Source organism: Pan troglodytes, chromosome 20, assembly GCF_028858775.2.
Source record: "Pan troglodytes isolate AG18354 chromosome 20, NHGRI_mPanTro3-v2.0_pri, whole genome shotgun sequence".
NCBI lineage: Eukaryota > Metazoa > Chordata > Mammalia > Primates > Hominidae > Pan > Pan troglodytes.
In genome coordinates this window covers 45,648,383-45,665,972 of record NC_072418.2, presented here as the reverse complement: position 1 = coordinate 45,665,972, position 17,590 = coordinate 45,648,383, and the positions used below count along the sequence as shown (strand labels likewise).

At 45.3% G+C, this 17,590-nt stretch overlaps 1 protein-coding gene across 2 annotated transcripts in view; it reads left to right on the top strand.

Annotated features, from left to right (window-relative positions):
* Nucleotides 1-13,323: 13,323 nt before the first annotated feature.
* The window catches only part of PSG3 (pregnancy specific beta-1-glycoprotein 3), a 16,575-nt gene continuing 12,308 nt past the window's right edge, over nucleotides 13,324-17,590 (top strand). For both annotated transcript variants that reach the window (XM_009435701.5, XM_063801768.1), the window contains exons 1-2: nucleotides 13,324-13,483; nucleotides 14,714-15,079. In XM_009435701.5, the coding sequence (XP_009433976.3) occupies nucleotides 13,420-13,483; nucleotides 14,714-15,079 (430 nt within the window). In that variant the 5' untranslated portion in view covers nucleotides 13,324-13,419. The remainder of the gene's footprint in view (nucleotides 13,484-14,713; nucleotides 15,080-17,590) is intronic.

Sequence of the window (17,590 nt, the reverse complement as noted above, 5' to 3'; positions counted from 1 at the left end):
TTGGTTATATTACCAATGCTTTGACTGGGATGTTATATTTAAGGATATAGATAGAATGAACCAGTATGAACTGCAGGCAAAGTCTGAAGTCAGCCTTGGTTTGGCTTCCTATTCTCAAGAGTTTTGTAAAAGTTTAATCTCAGATTCCTTATAAAAACTTGGAGCAAAGAAAATTTTAAAAGAGAGCCTACACGGTCCATTGCTACTCTTGCTGCACTTATGTAAACAATCAGACCACGTTTGAAGAAACTCAACCTATTTTGCAAACAAACTTATTCTACTGAAATTATCATTGGTAAAACTAGAGATGCCCATAGAGAGAAAAATTATGTGGAAAATAAAAACTGTAGTACACCTGTTATGAGATTGCAGCTCTGTTCATTGTTTCTGTGTTTTTATTATCCACCTGTAGACTGGACATTACCCTGAATTCTACTAGTTCCTCCAATTCCATTTTCTTCCATGGAATCGCTAAGAACAAGACCCACTCTGTTCCAGAAGCCCTATAAGCTGGAGGTGGACAACTCAATGTAAATTTCATGGGAAAACCCTTGTACCTGAAGCGTGAGCCACTCAGAACTCACTAAAATGTTCGACACCATAACAACAGATGCTCAAACTGTAAACCAGGACAACAAGTTGATGACTTCACACTCTGGACATTTCTTCCCAGGATGTCAGAACAAGACTCCCCATCATGATGAGGCTCTCACCCCTCTTAACTGTCCTTGCTCATGCCTGCCTCTTTCACTTGGCAGGATAATGCAGTCATTAGAATTTCACATGTAGTAGCTTCTGAGGGTAACAACAGAGTGTCAGATATGTCATCTCAACCTCAAACTTTTACATAACATCTCAGGGGGAAATGTGGCTCTCTCCACCTTGCATACAGGGCTCCCAATAGAAATGAACACAGAGATATTGCCTGCGTGTTTGCAGAGAAGATGGTTTCTATGAAGAGGTAGGAAAGCTGAAATTATAATAGAGTCCCCTTTAAATGCACATTCTGTGGATGGCTCTCGCCATTTCCTAAGAGATACATTGTAAAACGTGACATTAATACTGATTCTAGCAGAATAAAACATGTACCACATTTGCTAATACTGTTCTCTTAAAATAATTTTAAAAGAATGGGGTGGGCCCTCCCATGTGTCCAGGCCAGGTCTCTGAACACAATCCTCCATCTGCAGTAACAATGCCTAAGAAGATGACATGGACTTGGTCCTGATATGCAGCCATTCCTGTATACCCTTCCCCTGCTGCAGGGCCGTACCAACCCAGGGCCCAAATCTTCAGCTGCAGAGCTCAGAGAGAACATGTGATACCCAGCATCCCTTACCTTCTTCCAGTCCACTGCAGTGGCTACTGGCATGGCCCATTTACCCCTGAGGACACCCATCTGCTGACCCACAGTTTCTAACATTCAGACTTTCTTGGTTTCTCTGAGCCCCAGCTGCTTTCACTCTACTGAACCCTTCTTCTCACCACAGGTGGCATTGCCTTAGCAGACACCTCTTTCAGCTGCAGCTAACAGGTAAGCCAAGAACCAGACCCCAGAGGATAAACAAGGATTTCAAAACCTACTGTGTCCAATGGAGATGCCCACTTGTGGGCGGCAAGCCACCCAGGTGCCGAGGCAAGAGACCGAGGGCATGAGCTGTTCCAGTATAATAAAATATAAAAGAAGAATAGTTATACCAGATATAGATCTTAGATATGATTATATATGAATATTATTAATCATTACTTGGTAGCAATTACTCTTTATTCCAGTATTAAAATAATCCTCATTTCTATAATCATAACCTAGGAAAAGCCAGGCCATAGAGAGATAGGAGCTGAGGAGACATAGTGAGAAGTGACCAGAAGACAAGAGTGCGAGCCTTCTGTTATGCCCAGACAGGGCCACTAGAGGGCTCCTTGGTCTACCGGTAACGACAGCGTCTGGGAAGACGCCCATTGCCAAGCGGACCCTGGTCTAGCGGTAGCCTCAGTGTCAAGGAAAAACACCTGCTACTTAGCAGACTGGGAAAGCTACTCAGAGTCTCCCTTTCCCCGTGGGAGTTTAGAGAGGACTCTACTCCTCCACCTCTTGTGGAGTGCCTGACATTAGTCAGGTCCACCCACAGTTATCTGGAGGCCTGACTGTCTCCCTACGATGCTGTGCTTCAGTGGTCACACTCCTAGTCTGCCTTCATGTTCCATCCTGTTCACCTGGCTCTGCTGTTTAGTTAGCCGTAGCAAATTAGTGAAAGTACTAAAAGTCTCTAATAAGCAGAAATAATGCTGTAAGCTCTCTCTCTCTTTCTCCTCTCTCTCTCTGCCTCAGCTGACAGGCAGGGAAGGGCCCCCTGTCCAGTGGACATGTGACCCCTGTGGCCTTACCTATCATTGGAGATGGCTCACACTCCTTATCCTGACACTTTGTCTTGTATCCAATAAATATCAGTGCAGCCTGGCATTCGGTGCCACTACTGGTCTCTGCATCTTGGTGGTAGTAGTCCCCTGGGCCCACCTGTCTTTTCTTTTTTCCCTCCATCTTATGTCTTTATTTCTACAATCTCTCATCTCTGCATATGGAGAGAAAAACCCACCTACCCTGTGTGGCTGGTCCCTACACCCACTGTACAGAGACATAAAGAAGTAGAGATGTATACAACTCCCCCAACAACATTGTATCCCAAAATAACATCATCTCTGCCCCTCATCGTGGAATTCACTGTCTCTCACCATGTGGGCAAGTGCTTCCAGAGTCACAATTCTTCCACAAGAGGCAATGCACACTTTAACATAGCACTTCAGCAAATAAAGTGGTGACAGTTTACCCACTTAGATTAAGTTTCTTAAAAGATTCGCCCAAATTTCCCCATGAAGAAGACAGAAATGGCTTTCCCAATTGTGAAACATTCGCCTCCCCACCTTTCAAAAAAGGACCCCTGAATAGCCAAAACAATCTTGCTGAAATAAATTGTAGGACTTGAACTTTCTTATTTGAAATCTCATAGAGGAGTACAATTATTAAAACAGAAGCTGCTGCCAAAGAATAGACATAAGGTGCTGGCAAAAGAATGGACATAAAGACAAATGGGATAGAATTGAGAGCCTAGAAATAAACCCTCACACTTATGGACAATTACTCTTTGAAGAGTGTGTCAAGACAATTTAATGGAGGAACAATTCTCCTTTCTAATGATAGTGCAGAAACAACTAGATAACCACATGCAAAACAGTGAATTTAGATAACTCTACCTCCCACCATATCAAATAATTCTCTAAAAAATTGATCAGTGAGTTAAATATAAGACCTATAACCATAAAAGCATCTTAAAATAGACATAGAGGTAAATATTAATGACCACAAATGTGCAATGGATTCTTAGATATGATACTAAAGCATAAGAAACAAAAAAAAAGATAAATTGGGCTTTATAAAGATGTGAGCATTTTGTGCATCAAAGGAAAATATCAAGAAAATAATTAATAGACAAGGAATGAGAGAAAATATTTGCAAACCATATATAGGCAGTTTTCATGTGCAGATAATATCAAGAACTAGCTACAACTTAATAACAAAGTGAGAAACCATCCAATTTATAAATGGACAAAAGACTCAAATAGACATTTCTTCAAAGAAGATATACAAATAGTCAAGAAGGACATTAAAAGATACTCAACATCATTAGTCATTAGGAAAATACAAAGTCAAAGCTGCAATGGGACACCACATCACACCTACAAAACTGGCTACCATTCTTTTAAAATGTAAAATAACAAGTGACAGCATTATGTAGAATTTGGAATCCTCATACATTGCTGGTGAGAATATAAAAAGGTACAGTCACTAGGAGAAACAGTTTCGCTGTTCCTCAAAAAGCTAATCATAGGGTCCTGGAGCAAAGATGGCCGAATAGGAACAGCTCCAGTCTCCAGCTCCCAGCGTGACAGATGGCACCTGGAAAATTGGGTCACTCCCACTCTAATACTGCGCTTTTCCGACGGGCTTAAAAAATAGCACACCAGGAGATTATATCCCGCACATGTCTCAGAGGGCCTTATGCCCACGGAGTCTCAGTGATTGCCAGCACAGCAGTCTGAGATCAAACTGCAAGGCAGCAGCGCAGCTGGGGGGAGGGGCGCCCGCCATTGCCCAGGCTTGCTTAGGTAAACAAAGCAGCCGGGAAGCTCGAACTGGGTGGAACCCCGCACAGTTCAAGGAGGCCTGCCTGCCTCTGTAGGCTCCACGTCTGGGGGCAGGGCACAGACAAACAAAAAGACAGCAGTAACCTCTGCAGACTTAAATGTCCCTGTCTGACAGCTTTGAACAGAGCAGTGGTTCTCCCAGCATGCAGCTAGAGATCTGAAAACGGGCAGACTGCCTCCTCAAGTGGGTCCCTGACCCCTGACTCCCAAGCAGCCTAACTGGGAGGCACCCCCCACTAGGGGCAGACTGACACCTCACACGGCCGGGTACCCCTCTGAGACAAAACTTCCAGAGGAACGATCAAAGAGCAGCACTTGTGGTTCACGAAAATCTGCTGTTCTGCAGACACAGCTGCTGGTACCCAGGCAAACACGGTCTGGAGTGGACCTCTAGCAAACTCCAACAGACATGCAGCTGAGGGTCCTGTCTCTTAGAAGGAAAACTAACAAATAGAAAGGACATCCACACCAAAAACCCATCTGTACATCACCATCACCAATTACCAAAACTAGATAAAACCTCAAAGATGGGGAAAAAAGAGAACAGAAAAATGGAACTCTAAAAAGCAGAGTGCCTCTCCTCCTCCAAAGGAACGCAGTTCCTCACCAGCAATGGAACAAAGCTGGATGGAGAATTACTTTGATGAGTTGAGAGAAGAAGGCGTCAGATGTTCAAACTACTCCAAGCTACAGGAGGAAATTCAAACCAAAGGCAAAGAAGTTGAAAACTTTGAAAAAAATTTAGACGAAGATATAACTAGAATAACCAATACAGAGAAGTGCTTAAAGGAGCTGATGGAGCTGAAAGCCAAGGCTCGAGAACTATGTGAAGAATGCAGAAGCCTCAGGAGCTGATGCAATCAACCGGAAGAAAGGGTATCAGTGATGGAAGATGAAATGAATGAAATGAAGTGAGAAGGGAAGTTTAGAGAAAAAAGAATAAAAAGAAATGAACAAAGCCTCCAAGAAATATGGGACTATGTGAAAAGACCAAATCTACGTCTGATAGGTGTACCTGAAAGTGACGGGGAGAATGGAACCAAGTTGGAAAACACTCTGCAGGATATTATCCAGGAGAACTTCCCCAATCTAGCAAGGCAGGCCAACGTTCAGATTCAGGAAATACAGACAACGCCACAAAGATACTCCTCGAGAAGAGCAACTCCAAGACACATAATTGTCAGATTCACCAAAGTTGAAATGAAGGAAAAAATCTTAAGGGCAGCCAGAGAGAAAGCTTGGGTTACCCACAAAGGGAAGCCCATTAGACTAACAGCGGATCTCTTGGCAGAAACACTACAAGCCAGAAGAGAGTGGGGGCCAATATTCAACATTCTTAAAGAGAAGAATTTTCAACCCAGAATTTCATATCCAGCCAAACTAAGCTTCAAAAGTGAAGGAGAAATAAAATACTTAACAGACAAGCAAATGCTGAGAGATTTTGTCACCACCAGGCCTGCGCTAAAAGACCTCCTGAAGGAAGCACTAAACATGGAAAGGAATAACCTGTACCAGCCACTGCAACATCATGCCAAATTGTAAAGACCATCGAGACTAGAAAGAAACTGCATCAACTAATCAGCAAAAGAACCAGCTAACATCATAATGACAGGATCAAATTCACACATAACAATATTAACTTTAAATGCAAATAGACTAAATTCTCCAATTAAAGACAAGGACTGGCAAATTGGATAAAGAGTCAAGACCCATCACTGTGATATATTCAGGAAACCCATCTCACGTGCAGAGACACACATAGGCTCAAAATAAAAGGATGGAGGAAGATCTACCAAGCAAATGGAAAACAAAAAAAGGCAGGGGTTGCAATCCTAGTCTCTGATAAAACAGACTTTAAACCAACAAAGATCAAAACAGACAAAGAAGGCCATTACATAATGGTAAAGGGATCAATTCAACAAGAAGGGCTAACTATCCTAAACATATATGCACCGAATACAGGAGCACCCAGATTCATAAAGCAAGTCCTGAGTGACCTACAAAGAGACTTGGACTCCCACACAATAATGGGAGATTTTAACACCCCACTGTCAACATTAGACAGATCAACGAGACAGAAAGTTAAAAAGGATACCCAGGAATTGAACTCAGCTCCGCACCAAGCGGACCTAATAGACATCTACAGAACTCTCTACCCCAAATCAACAGAGTATACATTTTTTTCAGCACCACACCACACCTATTACAAAATTGACCACATACTTGGAAGTAAAGCTCTCCTCAGCAAATGTAAAAGAACAGAAATTATAACAAACTATCTCTCAGACCACAGTGCAATCAAACTAGAACTCAGGATTCAGAAACTCACTTAAAACTGCTCAACTACATGGAAATTGAACAACCTGCTCCTGAATGACTACTGGGTACACAACGAAATGAAGGCAGAAATAAAGATGTTCCTTGAAACCAATGAGAGCAAAGACACAATATACCAGAATATCTGGGACACATTCAAAGCAGTTTGTAGAGGGACATTTATAGCACTAAATGCCCACAAGAGAAAGCAGGAAAGATCCAAAATTGACACCCTAACATCACAATTAAAAGAACTAGAAAAGCAAGAGCAAACACATTCAAAAGCTAGCAGAAGGCAAGAAATAACTAAAATCAGAGCAGAACTGAAGGAAATAGAGACACAAAAAACCCTTCAAAAAATTAATGAATCCAGGAGCTGGTTTTTTGAAACGATCAACAAAATTGATAGACTGCTAGCAAGACTAATAAACAAGAAAAGAGAGAAGAATCAAATAGATGCAATAAAAAATGATAAAGGGGATATCACGACTGATCCCACAGAAATACAAACTACCATCAGACAATACCACAAATACCTCTATGCAAATAAACTAGAAAATCTAGAAGAAATGGATAAATTCCTCAACACATACACCCTCCCAAGACTAAATCAGGAAGAAGTTGAATCTCTAAATAGACCAATAACAGGATCTGAAATTGTGGCAATAATCAATAGCTTACCAACCAAAAAGAGTCCAGGACCAGATGGATTCACAGCCGAATTCTACCAGAGGTACAAGGAGGAACTGGTACCATTCCTTCTGAACTATTCCAATCAACAGAAAAAGAGGGAATCCTCCCTAACTCATTTCATGAGGCCAGCATCATCCTGATACCAAAGCCGGGCAGAGACACAACCAAAAAAGAGAATTTTAGACCAATATCCTTGATCAACATTGATGCAAAAATCCTCAATAAAATACTGGCAAACCAAATCCAGCAGCACATCAAAAAGCTTATCCACCATGATCAAGTGGGCTTCATCCCTGGGATGCAAGGCTGGTTCAATATATGCAAATCAATAAATGCAATCCAGCATATAAACAGAACCAAAGACAAGAACCACATGATTATCTCAATAGATGCAGAAAAAGCCTTTGACAAAATTCAACACTGCTTCATGCTAAAAACTCTCCACAAATTAGGTACTGATGGGACGTATCTCAAAATAATAAGAGCTATCTATGACAAACCCACAGCCAATATCACACTGAATGGGCAAAAACTGGAAGCATTCCCTTTGAAAACTGGCACAAGACAGGGATGCCCTCTCTCACCACTCCTATTCAATATAGTGTTGGAAGTTCTGGCCACGGCAATTAGGCCAGAGAAGAAAATAAAGGGTATTCAATTAGGAAAAGAGGAAGTCAAATTGTCCCAGTTTGCAGATGACATGATTGTATATCTAGAAAACCAAACTGTCTCAGCCCAAAATCTCCTTAAGCTGATAAGCAACTTCAGCAAAGTCTCAGGATACAAAATCAATCTACAAAAACCACAAGCATTCTTATACACCAACAACAGACAAACAGAGAGCCAAATCATCAGTGAACTCCCATTCACAATTGCTTCAAACAGAATAAAATACCTAGGAATCCAACTTACTAGGGATGTGAAGGACCTCTTCAAGGAGAACTACAAACCACTGCTCAATGAAATAAAAGAGGATACAAACAAATGGAAGAACATTCCATGCTCATGGGTAGGAAGAATCAATATTGTGAAAATGGCCATACTGCCCAAGGTAATTTATAGATTCAATGCCATCCCCATCAAGCTACCAATGACTTTCTTCACAAAATTGGAAAAATCTACTTCAAAGTTCATATAGAACCAAGAAAGAGCCCGCATCGCCAAGTCAATCTTAAGCCAAAAGAACAAAGCTGCAGGCATGACGCTACCTGACTTCAAACTATACTACAAGGCTACAGTAACCAAAACAGCATGGTACAGGTACCAAAACAGAAATATAGATCAATGGAACAGAACGGAGCCCTCAGAAATACTGCTGCATATCTACAACTATCTGATCTTTGACAAACCTGAGAAAACAAGCAATGGGGAAAGGACTCCCTGTTTAATAAATGGTGCTGGGAAAACTGGCTAGCCATATGTAGAAAGCTGAAACTGGATCCCTTCCTTACACCTTATAAAAAATTAATTCAAGATGGATTAAAGACTTAAACGTTAGACCTAAAACCATAAAAACCCTAGAAGAAAACCTAGGCATTACCATTCAGGACATAGGCATGCGCAAGGACTTCATGTCTAAAACACCAAAAGCAATGGCAACAAAAGCCAAAATTGACAAATGGGATCTAATTAAACTAAAGAGCTTCTGCACAGCAAAAGAAACTACCATCAGAGTGAACAGGCAACCTATAAAATGGGAGAAATCTTTGAAATCTACTCATCTGACAAAGGGTTAATATCCAAAATCTACAATGAACTCAAACAAATTTACAAGAAAAATACAAACAACCCCATCAAAAAGTGGGTGAAGGACATGAACAGACACTTCTCAATAGAAGACATTTATGCAGCCAAAAAAAACATGAAAAAATGCTCACCATCACTGGCCATCAGAGAAATGCAAATCAAAACCACAATGATATACCATCTCACACCACTTAGAATGGCAATCATTAAAAAGGCAGGAAACAACAGGTGCTGGAGAGGATGTGGAGAAATAGGAAGACTTTTACACTGCTGGTGGGACTGTAAACTAGTTCAACCATTGTGGAAGTCAGTGTGGCGATTCTGGAACTGGAAATACCATTTGACCCAGCCATCCCATTACTGGGTATATACCCAAAGGACTATAAATCACGCTGCTATAAAGACACATACACACGTATGTATATTGCGGCACTATTCACAATAGCAAAGACTTGGAACCAACCAAAATGTCAAACAATGATAGACTGGATTAAGAAAATGTGGCACATATACACCACGGAATACTATGCAGCCATAAAAAATGATGAGTTCATGTCCTTTGTAGGGACATGGATGAAATTGGAAATCATCATTCTAAGTAAACTATCGCAAGAACAAAAAACCAAACACCACATATTCTCACTCACAAGTGGGAATTGAACAATGAGAACACATGGACACAGGAAGGGGAACATCACACTCTGGGGACTGTTGTGCGGTGGGGGGAGGGGTAGGGATAGCTTTAGGAGATATACCTAATGCTAAATGACGAGTTAATGGTGTGCATGGCACACCAGCATGGCACATGCATACATATGTAACAAACCTGCACATTGTGCACATGTACCCTAAAACTTAAAGTATAATAATAAAAAAAGCTAATCATAGAATTCTCATTTGAAACAACATCCATTCCTAGGTATATACCCAAAGAATTAAATCCAGGGACTCAAACAGGTACTTGCATGGGAATGTTCATTGCAGCATTATTCATAAAAGATAAAATATGAAAACAAACCAAGTGTTCATCAACACATGAATAAACAAATATGGTGACACATACAACAGAATGATAACCTGCCATAAAGAGGAATGAAGCTCTGACACCCGCTGGAACATGCATGGACTTTGGAAACATTATGCTAAGTGAAATATGTCAGAAACAAAATAACATAATTGTATAATTCCACTTATATGAAGCATCAAGAATAGGCAAATTCATAGAGACAGAGTAGAGAAGATCAAGGTCTAGGGTGGAACATACAGGGAGTTATTGTTTAAAAGATACAAACTTTCAGTTTAAAATGATAAAAATTTTCTAGGAAAAATACTGGTGATGGTAATTTAACACTGTGTAAGTGGTTAATTTCACTTGATTATGCATTTTAAAGTGGTTAAAATAGCACATTATTCACAGAACTGTGAAAAATAGATTTCTATTATTTAATTCACCCAGGCTAAGGTGTTTGTTATGGCAGCTGAAGCCCATGAATACATCATCTGACCCAGTGTTTTCAATGAAACACATCAGATTTTCAATCAAGTTAGCTGGAAGCTCCTGTCCCCGGCAGAACCAGAGGCCCCAAAACAAGAGCTCCAGCAGGGGCTCAGCCAGCACAGGTCCCATAAGGCAGCCTCAATGTCAGGCCCTGGATGGCATATGAGGCCACAGTGATACAACCACAACGTGAAAGTGTAAGTATTTTTACTACTTACAGACACTGGGGAGCACTTGGCACACCTGGAGACCACAGACACAGAGGTCAGTGAGCCCAGGGAGAGAGGAGAGAAGAGACCTGTAAGCGAATGGCTTTATTAAGTCCAGGGTGTTATCTGACAGGTTTCCAGCAGGGAGCTTTAATGGATGTGTTCAAAGCAAGCAGCAAACACTGGGACCAGGAGCTCACGCTGTGACTGAGAGGTGGTCACTTTAAATGTGAGGGCAAATGTCAGAATTATCAGTTTAAAGAAAGCAGCTGGAGAGAGGGGAGCACAGCACACCAAGCAGGAGAGATGCCTCTAAGATTTTATCTCTGCACACCAACTGGAGCCACTTGAACCAGATACAGTATTGAAACTGCATTGGTGACCAAGCCCTGCCTCTGATTTGAGGCAAATAAACTTACACCTTAAAAAATGAATGACAAGGCAACATGAAACTATGAGCATCATGACATCCAGGGACACCAGCAGGGTGTGGTACTGTGCCCTGGAGTCAGAATCCTGGGTTCTGGTCCCTGGGAGTGAGAAAATGACAATGACTTGTCCCTGCCCCCCTGACATTGATCTTCCTACCCTGCTGCTCCCTCTTCTTCTCCCAAGCCCATGTGCAGTGCTCAGCCCCAGACATCACTGCTCCCAAGGTATACACAGTGCCGCCTACTGCACACAAACACAAACTCACAGAAGGTGACAAAAATCTGCTTTTGGGACATCTGATTGTGAAAGAGGGAGAACAGTGAACATAGAGCCACACAGACTGGGACTCACGGGGCTGGAAGGTGAAGGAGCTGTAACATAACATATGTGTGACCTCGTGTGAAGTGTGCAGATCCATGTGGAGTAAAACATGCAGCCTGGCCTGGGATTGCTGCCGTTCACACTTCCCTCCCTGTCCACCAGAGGGGGACAGAGTCCCTCCCAGCCTGGAGCCTTCCCAGGGGATGCCAACCGCCCGCAGCGGAACCCACAACCCAGCAATGTCCACCCTCACCAGGGTCATTTCGGCCCAAGTCCTCAGCGCCCTCCATGCTCCCCACACGGACTCTGTCAGCTCCTCCCTGACCTGGCGGCCGCCAACCTAACACCACTCCCCCTGCAGGTAGCTCCTGCCCCACACACCTGCTCCTTCCCTGGCCCAGCTGAAGGCATCCCCCAGGGCAGCGATGGTGCACGGGACACTACACTGGGTGCTTTCCCCTCGTGGCCTCCCTCCATCCTCATCAACTCGTTCTGTCACTGCTCCCTAAATGCCTGCCCCTGCTCCATCTGTCCTGTTCTCTGGGGCATCCCAGGCCAAGCCTAGCACTGACACAGAACAGTGGCTGCCTGAGGGCCCACAGCCTCCCCGGGAATCTGCCAGGCACCCTGTAACCTGCCTGCCCCCTGCACCACGGGGGGCTCAGAGCACGTGTGATGCTCACACACAGGCACCATCCGGGATGTGGCCACCTACCCCCAGCTGTCCCTTGGGAAGACAGACCTCTCCTGTGTGCTTGCTGGGAGAAGGGGGATGTTATTGCTCTTTGCTCCCAGAACACAACTCACCCCCACACGCCCTCTCAGGTGTGAGCAACGTCCCTCCAGACAGGCTCTCTGGCCACTGCCTGTTCCTCCTCTACACACAGCAGCTTGGCCAGGTCAAAACCCTCAGGACAGACCCCTGGGTATGTCGGCACATGGAGGGCTGAGCCCATCATGGCCACAGAGTAAGTTGGGATGAATCTCTCCAGCTCTGAACCCCTGCTCTGTCCCAGGCTCCCCCTCCTGCATCTCAATGAGCCATGTCCCCCGGGGTTCCTGGGTAACTCCCCACTTCCTCCTGCACCACCACGGGGAAGGTGTGGTGACCACAGGACAATCAGCTGGGCAGAGAAGAGAAGACATCAAAGATGGTCAGGAAGAACATGAGAAACCGTGAGCTCCAGCTCAGCCGCCAGAGCCCAGGGAGCCATAGAGTGACCGAGAACTGTCCCTTTGACTATGGGACTCACAGCCCCCACTGAGCAACCAGCACAGGCCTCTCCTCACAAGAGGCATGAGAGATTCACCCTGCACGCCTCCTGGAAGGACAGTTTCCTCTGGGACCCCCAGGTCCTGAGTGTCCATCGTTGGAAGCTGCAGCCAAGCTAGACACGATTAGAAAAAGGAAGGGTCCCTCTCATCAGGCAACACACAGCTCACCCACAGCACAATGGGGCATCACTGTGACAGGGACCTGGTGCAGCTCCAGCCTCCTGCACTGAAGGGGAGAGCCAGATGGGGATGAAAGAGGCCAAAGGGCATGAATGTGCACCCCGACCCAGAGCCATGGGGACAGCAGGAGGCTGAGGCACAGGACTCTGCTGGCCCAACCTGCAGGGTATGTTTCTGACTGTGTGGGTCTGTGTGTGTCTCTTCTGTGTGTGTGTGTGTGTGTGTGTGTGTGTGTGTCTTCACAAAGTGTGTGTTGAGGTTTGGTGAAAGAATCACTGCTGAAAAAGGCAGAGGCCTCCACAATTCCCAGGGACCTGAAACACAGACAAAAGGAAAAACAGAAGGAGGGACAAGGAGGCAGGACTGAGAGAGGAGGGGACAGAGAGGTGTCCTGGGCCTGACCCCGCCCATGAACCTGAGAAGTGCTCCTGCCCCGGGAAGAGGCTCAGCGCAGAAGGAGGAAGGACAGCACAGCTGAGAGCCGTGCTCAGGAAGTTTCTGGATCCTAGGCTCATCTCCACAGAGGAGAACACGCAGGCAGCAGAGACCATGGGGCCACTCTCAGCCCCTCCCTGCACACAGCGCATCGCCTGGAAGGGGCTCCTGCTCACAGGTGAGGAGAGAACTTCCTGGGACAGGACAGGAGGAGGAAGCAGAGTGACTGGATGGGGTCTCCTGGAGAGACTCCTGGGGTTCTAAAAAATAAAAGAAGCCAGCACTTAGGGAGGCTGAGGTGGGTGGATCACGAGATCAGGAGTTCGAGATCAGTCTGGCCAACACAGTGAAGCCCTGTCTCTACTAAAAATACAAAAATTTAACCAGATATTGTGGTGTGCTCCAGTAATCCTAGCTACTCGGGAGGCTGAGGCAGGAGAATCACGTGAACCCGGGAGGAAGAAATTGCAGTGAGCCGAGATAGCGCCACTGCACGCCAGCCTCGGCGACAGTACAAGACTCCATCTCAAAAAAAAAAAAAAGAATGGAAAGAAAAAAGAAAAAAAGGAAAGAAGTCTCTGTTGGAGCCTGGATAGGGGAAAATACACCAGAGAGGGACAGGGGTCAAAACAGGAAAGTCACAGGAACCAGAATTGGTAAGAAGTAGGAAAATCTTAAGTGTTCTGTTTTCCTGATTAATCATCAGGGGCCACCACATTTTGAAATATGATAATAATAACTATATCAGATGACACTTCAAATAAAAATATAAGCAGGGCATGAAACACTGTCCTCAGCAAAAAACCTCAACAACTGGGGGAAAAAATAACACCCAGGGCATGGAGGGCCCTGAGAACTCTCACATCTACAGGAGTCTGCAGCCTGTTCCAGGCACTGGGGTGCAACCAAGATCACAAAAGTCCCCGTCCTCATGGAGCTCACGCTGTCATGGGGGGGAAGACAGACATGCAAAGAGATCTAGAATGTGAGGTCAGGTGTTGAGAAGAACCCTGGAGGGAGCAGAGCAGGGAAAGGTCAGAAAGGGAAGACCCAGGGTCTCTGAAGGAGGCATCAGGAAAGAAGTCTAAGGATGCCCTGATGTGAGCAGGACCTGAGGGCAGTGTGGAGGGGGCCATGCGGACCCCTGGGGAAGAGGATTCCAAACAGAAAAATGCCAAGGTCAGAAGTGTTGAAGGAATGGGGGTCATGTTGCTGACCTTCACCTAGTAAGAGAGTAGGACACAAACACATATACACATGCCCCTTTTGTGTGTGTGTGTGTTTGTATGTGTGTGTGTGTGTCTCTTCAAAGCTGAGGATTGAAGAGACCTTCTCAGGACCCAGGGCCACATCTTTTCACCCCAATGCATAGGTCTCAATATTAACTGATGCTCTCTCTACTTCCTAGCATCACTTTTAAACTTCTGGAACCCGCCTACCACTGCCCAAGTCACGATTGAAGCCCAGCCAACCAAAGTTTCCAAGGGGAAGGACGTTCTTCTACTTGTCCACAATTTGCCCCAGAATCTTGCTGGCTACATCTGGTACAAAGGGCAAATGACGGACCTCTACCATTACATTACATCATACGTAGTAGATGGTCAAATAATTATATATGGGCCTGCATACAGTGGACGAGAAACAGTATATTCCAATGCATCCCTGCTGATCCAGAATGTCACCCGGGAGGACGCAGGATCCTACACCTTACACATCGTAAAGCGAGGTGATGGGACTAGAGGAATAACTGGACATTTCACCTTCACCTTATACCGTGAGTGATTCCACGTGATCACAGGGTGTTGGGGGATGGGGTCTTTACTTCACACACAAAGGATTGTCAGGCCTGGACTGTGCCTGTGTCCCTCTCTGCACTATGTCCCATGCTGGGGTTTGGGCACTTACTGCAGGACACACACAGAGGAGACAAATTTCAACAGATCAGAATTCCTTTCCCGCATCCAGACCCTGCAGACACTTGCTACAGAGGAAGGAGAGTCTGATGGGGGGACTCAGCAGGAGGAGATCAGTCTCAGCCAAGCACATCATGCCCTCTTCATAAATTTGACCCTGAGAAAGACCCTGGAGAACTGAGTAGGGCTTGGCCTCAGGGGCCCCATGAAATACTCTCAGAGAAGCTCAGCCCTGGAAGCCTCACCCCCAGAACCGTGTCCCTAAATCCTTGCTCCAGATAAATCTGAGGAGCCTGTACTGGGGCTGGGTTGTGGCTTCTTGGGCAGGGCTTACTGGGACCAAGGATTTACCAGCTGTCAGAGGACTGTGTCTCCTGCAGCTGTTCACCAGCCAGGGCTCAGCCCTCAGAGCCTCATCTGGGCAAGGACAGAGCTTTCTTCACCTGACACTCAGAGTGGAGAGGACAGAAAGACAAGCTTTGTAGGCCATCAGACAACTGTCTTAGGAGGCTTAGGCCAGTCCATAGAAAGTCTAATGTCCCCAGAAGCAGAAACAGAGGAGAGAAGATATACTAGGTAGCAGCTTGTCCACAGGCATCTGACATAAAGCTGCTTTCTCATGGAAGCAAATTAATAATCAATGCTGTTTGTGTGAAACCTCCACTGTGCCAAGCATTAGGTCAGGTGACTGTGAATCATTTAACATTTATTCACAGATAGCATGAAAAGTCACAGTCCATTTGCCATTTAGCTTATTTGTTTGAGAGAAAACTGAGGCACAGGAAGCCACAGTCACTGAACCAGAGTCACACAAACACAAAGGGGAGATCAGGGTCACATGAGGTGTGTCTGGAGCCACAGGCCCATCCTCTCCTCCACCAGAAGTGAGGGCTTACTGGCTTCCAAGCACCCCATAGTCATTTATTGGCTCAAATCCTCTCTTCTTAGGCATCCAAACCTCAGAGGAGTGAGAGCAAACGGTCAACTGATTAGTCTGTACTCCAGAACTAAATCACCTGCCTCAACCGTCAGAGTCAGTGGAAAAAACATGTCCAGGCCTCCCCCTCAGATCTTAACCTCCATCACTGAACCTGAATCCTGTGTTTCCCAAAGTGTCCATGTCACTGTCACGAGAGGATCAAGGAGAGGACCTTGTTTTCTTTCCCCACTCACACCCTACACCACCATAGGCCCAGCGAGACAGACACACTCAGGAGCTCTCACATAACAAATGAAGAAATGGAATGAAGAAATGAATGATCCAAAACCTCTTTAGAGACTGAATCTTGCATGCAGAATCCTAGGAGGTTCTAGCCACACCTGTCCCTTGTCCTTCAGAGGCTGACACACACGTTTCATCCCCCCACTACCTCTTGACCCTAAAGCAACCCCACCTCATGTAACTCTGAAGCTCTTTGGCCACCGGAGGGTTCTCAGGGCTCCTTGGTCCTGGACTGTGGAACTCGGGGCACCTGGTCCCTGGGGTCTCTGAAGTCAGTGTATCCCTCACTGCTCACTGCCATGGTGTCTCTGCCTCTCTCTGCTTCTCTGTGTCCCTCATCTTCCTCCCACTTCATTCTGACTGGCAAGCCCTGTCCTGCACAGCTTCTTCCTCCACCCCTAGGTCTTCCCCAGACACTCCCTCTGACTAGTCTGGCTGTTCAGTTCCTTTCCCGCTAACACTATGGCCTGGCCCACCTCCCAGGAAATAGGAAAGGCGCAGAAATCACCTGGATTTGCCATTCCTGCCAGGCTTCATCGCGAGCCAATGTCCCCAGGTCACTAAGAGAATGAGTTTCCACTGTATTCCCATCCAGGGCTCTTTCCCTTTGTGAGGCTGACCTGTGGACAAGACCATGTGACAGGGATAGGCAGTTTCTCCATCCACTCTTATAATTGCCAGACAAGTTCCTCTGGCCTCCTGCACACACACACACACACACACACACACACACAAATTTATTGAAATGGTGGTTTGTAGTAAAGAAAGATTTTAATGACTCCAAGTCTGCCAAACAGGAGGATGGAGGTTTATTATTACTCAAATCAGCCTCCCCAGTGGATCAGGGCTTAGAGATTTTCAAGGATAGTTTCAGGGGCACAGGACTAAAAAAATGAGTACTGCTGATTGTTTGGTGATGGAATCATGCGGGCGGAGGGAAATGATCTGTTTGTGCTTGAATCCACCTCTAGGTAGGGACCACATGACGAGCTGAGCCATTAGTCATAGATATGGATGAGGTCAGCCGGTTGCCGGAATGCAAAAGAATGAGAAACATCTCAAAAGACCAATCTCACGTTCTACAATAGTGATGTTATTTATAGAAGCAATTAGTTACAAATTTTGTAAACTCTGGCCCAACGACATTTGA